The 4374-nt window shown below is 45.0% G+C and overlaps 1 protein-coding gene across 1 annotated transcript; it reads right to left on the bottom strand.

Annotated features, from left to right (window-relative positions):
* Window positions 1–519: 519 nt before the first annotated feature.
* Window positions 520–4362, bottom strand: LOC113405801 (alcohol dehydrogenase 1A-like; the record flags this gene model as incomplete). The annotated part of the gene is made up of 5 exons (XM_026647057.2): window positions 520–696; window positions 1785–2048; window positions 2993–3183; window positions 3609–3637; window positions 4244–4362. Coding segments are annotated over 5 exons (765 nt in total), but the record flags the coding sequence as incomplete, so codon positions are not given.
* Between the last annotated feature and the right edge of the window lie 12 nt (window positions 4363–4374).

The raw sequence follows: 4374 nt of genomic DNA, 5'->3' as shown, positions 1-4374 counted from the left end.
TTGTTTTGTCTTAAAGAAAACAAGATTGGACTTCAACAACATCTCCAGACCATATAACATTCCCCCCGTAAAAGGACAGTTAATACTACGAAGCAGGGTTTCCACCTATAAAAGACAGCTACAGGGAGAGGAAATAAGGGATATTGTTCAAACGAAAGCTTTACTTAATACTTTACCTTTCAAAAGCTTTAACAGTTTTTCCTTTCTCTTCTGTGTGTCTTTAATAAAAGTGTAAAATACTTTTTAACAGTGGTTGTTACAGTGGGAGTAAGCCAGTGATAACTTGACATGAAACCCCAAGTCACAGTTACATAACTGCTTAATGTTGTAACAATGAACAAGGGTTTCATGAATGTCTTTATCCCATCTTGGGCCCAAGATACTCCCTGATCAGCAGAACAGTGCTCAATATCTCTGAAAAGCCAGACCCTTTAGTCAGGAGTCTAAATATGGATTTAGATACCTAATTATGGCACCCAAATTTGAAAATAATTGGTCCAAGAATCTGTGAATTTCAAAAGCACACAACAGAGTTTAGTCACTTCTTCTCATGTGCATACCTCCAAAAATAGACCCCTTCCAGGTGCGTCCAGTGAAGAGCAGCATCGCATTGTAGGTGATCTGTGACGCTGACGGAGGCACTCCTACAATCACGCTCGTTCCGTAATTCATGTGGCAGGATGCCAGGGCAGCTGTCTGATTTAAAACAAAGAAACACTCTATAATCAGACAAAGACAGTTATCTACTAGCAACGTCATGAAATCATCTTCCACTCCAAGCTGTTAATTGGTTGCGTGACTGAAAATATTGTAAAGTCCTTTTGATATCAATGAGAAATCAAATAAATATTGTGGCCCGTATCAGCCCATCTGCCATTGTGAGGTGAGGAGGGACAAAAAGCCTGGTGGAACCAAATATTGATAGGGGGGGGGAGCCAAAGAGGGTAGTGCTGCCTCCTTGGCATCATTCCTCACCATTATTACCCAACCTGCAAAGGCCTCTCCATGAAGGATCTGGGTGGACTGGGATCCACGGGTAGGCAGGAGTCTATCTACTGCTCTTTGAGGCACTGTCCCCCCCCCCCAAAGTTTTGGGGGCTGACGCTGATCCATATTCTACCGACTTTATTGCTCTGTGCTCCTGAACCCCTTCTGTAAGGGGGTTTCTGGATAACAAGGGCATTCTCTGGCAGCATGGCTCCCGGCTTCCAGGTGCCGCTGTGGCTGTACAGGGTTTTTGTGCAGATGCCTTCATGCTTCTGCAGATTGGAAAGAGTTGCTGGATTGGGGGTGAACCCCAATGCTGCTGCCTTGGGCGAGGGGGCAAAACCACTGCACTCACACCAAACAGAGGAAAGCAAAGGAATCTCTGTAAATGCAATCCTCCACGCAGTTATACCAGTTTTATACTAGTGTAACTCAATTAATTTCAGTAGAGATCAATGGAGTTACATGCCATAAAACTGGAGTAATAAGGCCCTCAGCGTTTTCTGCCTCCTAGCTGAACATGGCCAGCATAGGGGACAGTATATTTTCTTTTTCAAAGTTTCTACAAAGTTCCCCCTCCCCACCTTCCTCCCGCCATCCCAGAATATCAGCGTGAGGCATGTGGATTCCACGATTTTGAATTTCCACTTAACGCCTTGCAGGAGGCACTCAGCACCTCAGATTGGGTCCTTAGTGCATCAAGACACTAGATAAGCAACTCTCAGCTGATTAATTTTGCACTAGCCTCTGGACAGGAGTTGATAAACATCATCATCTTACATCTTTTGGTCACATACCATGGTATCAGTGCGTCCAATGACTTCAAAGGAATAGTCCACACCATTACCACCAGTCAGCTCCATCAGCACATCTTCAATGGGCTTTGTGAAGTCCTGAGGGTTGATGCACTCGGTGGCTCCTAACTCTTTAGCCTTGGCAAATTTGTCTTTGTTGATGTCAACCCCAATGATCCGGGAAGCACCAGCGGCTTTACAGCCCATGACAACTGAGAGGCCAACTCCTCCCAGACCGAAGACAGCACAGGTAGAACCACGTTCCACCTGCATAATCATAAAAACATCAGACTCTCTTAGAATACAAGTGATGTATAGTGATTCCACTGCATGAATGATCTTGTAAATCTTTTCATTTTAGGCTCTGCTTGTATTGGATACTACACTTGTAAATTGGGCGAAAGCATTTTTGCGATTCAAAGTATAGGTTCCCATCATTGGATTACAACTGGATAAAACCTACCACAGCATACATTTGAGAATAGGTTTGTATTAGAGATGTTCCCAAGTCACAAACTGTGCTTTTAGATCCAGAGTTCTCATGCCCTCTGTGTTTGGGGGTATTCAGGTTAGGGCTTTGGGCTCAGCCCATTCTGGAGATGAGGCCAGCTGTAAAATCAGATACTCATGGGGATTCGGATTCGTAACCCTCCATATAAACTTTGGGGCTCTTCACATCCATGACGTTGGTTGGAGCCTCTCTCTACTTTTCATTAAGTATAGCCAAAAAAGAAACCTGAACTGGGCCAATTTTGCAGCATGAAAGCTGTTGCCACAGAAAACTGTCAAGCCCTGAAGAACTCCATGCTTTCAGGGAACCAATGATTTCATAGAAGGCCTTTATTTATTTAATATAAATGAAAGGAAACCTTTTCGTAATTCAGTAAATGCAAGATTATTTACTCCTAAAAATGAGCCATAAGATTAATAAATAAAAACTAACAAACTAACAGAGAAAGCCCTACATGCGATACTACTACTTTGAGTTCTACAGATGAAAAGCTATATACAAAAGCTAAGTGCCTCACAGATGGGGAAAGTAAGGGAGGCACAAAGAGATGATATTTCTTGGCCATGATCAAACAGCATGTCAGCAGCAAAGCCAGTTCTCCTGACTCTCAGGCTGATGCCCTCTTTACTAGACCCACACAAATAATCAGCACTATCCCAACAACAGAGCTTGTCCTTTAAACGCACATGCTAATCCTCACCTTGGCAGTACTGAGGGCAGCCCCATAACCGGTGGAAAATCCACAGCCGATCAGACACACTTTCTCCGGAGGAGCAACTGCATCAATTTTGACAACTGCTGTCTCGTGCACCACTGTATATTCAGTGAAGGTGCTTGTACTAATAAATTGATGAATCTGTTTTCCTTTGCAGGTAAACCTAGTGGTGCCATCTGTCGGAGAATAACAGAGTTCTCACTTTTTGTTTGGGTACAGCAAGTCAGATACTTTATTTTCTCTAATAATTGCTTAGAGGGAGAGAGCTAAACAGGTCTCTCTACAGGTAAACAATTACAGCAAACCTTTATACCTTTCATTACAGACAATAATAAGCAACAGTTGCATTTTGTTTATACGTAGGCCATCTTGATATCTTATTTTTCTCACTTGTTTTGACTCTAGTCTACATACAATATTTTCTACACATTATCTACGCAAGGTCGCAACAACTTCTCACACAATTCTTTCCCACTCACCTCACACAATCCTCGCTTCTAGAAATCTCGCGTTATTAGGGTTACGGTTAGCCTGACTCTTGCTAACGAACTGTCATGCATTGCATCCCCTTCCTGTGAGTTCTTTCTCTTCTTCCACACATCCTTCATTAATCCGCGAACTGCACCAAGGCTATTCAAAAGACAACCAAAAATAAGGGTAAATTTGATATTTTAAATGTGGGTCAGTTTTGCATGAATGATACCAAATTACTTAGGATAATAATTAAGGCTGCAAGTCTTTCATGGAAGCATGGAGCAGCTGAGCACCGGCCAGTGCTCGGGCGGCCCCGGGGCCAGCCGCACCAGCCGCTGCTTGGGCAGCCCCAGGATGCTGGTCCCAGGCTGCCCTGGAGCAGTGGTACGGGAGCAGTGGTGGCGCACCAGGCCGCCGCTCCCCAGCAGCGTCGGCAGGGTCCCGGGCCACCCCCCGCCTGGAGCAGCAGCGGCGGTGGGCCCCAGACGCCCCCTATCCCCAGCTTTAGCATGGGCCTGGAGCTCCCCCTCCACCCCCCAGCAACAGAGGGGCCCTGGAGCACCCCACGCGCCCAGGAGCAGCAATATCTGCGGGAGTGTCCCAGCCAGCACCTAGGATTTAGTTAGGGGTATTTTTAGTACAAGTCATGGACAGGTCAGGGGGCGTGACTTTTTGTTTATTGCCCGTGACCTATCCATGACTTGTACTAAAAATACCCGTGACTAAATCATAGCCTGAATAATAATAATCAATGAAACTCACTCATTTGTAGTGCACAGATTGCCCTTGGGGCTTACGCAAGAGCTACACTCTCCACACTGTGGAACAAAGAGCGGGATGACTTTGTCTCCTAGAAATAGAGCAGAGCAGTTATGAAAATTTCAGTCAAGCAG

Source organism: Terrapene carolina, unplaced genomic scaffold, assembly GCF_002925995.2.
Source record: "Terrapene carolina triunguis isolate 2854851 unplaced genomic scaffold, T_m_triunguis-2.0 Scaffold51003, whole genome shotgun sequence".
In the NCBI taxonomy this organism is placed as follows: domain Eukaryota; kingdom Metazoa; phylum Chordata; order Testudines; family Emydidae; genus Terrapene; species Terrapene triunguis.
The sequence above is the reverse complement of the archived record's forward strand: the minus strand, read 5'-3'. Positions and strand labels throughout refer to the sequence as shown.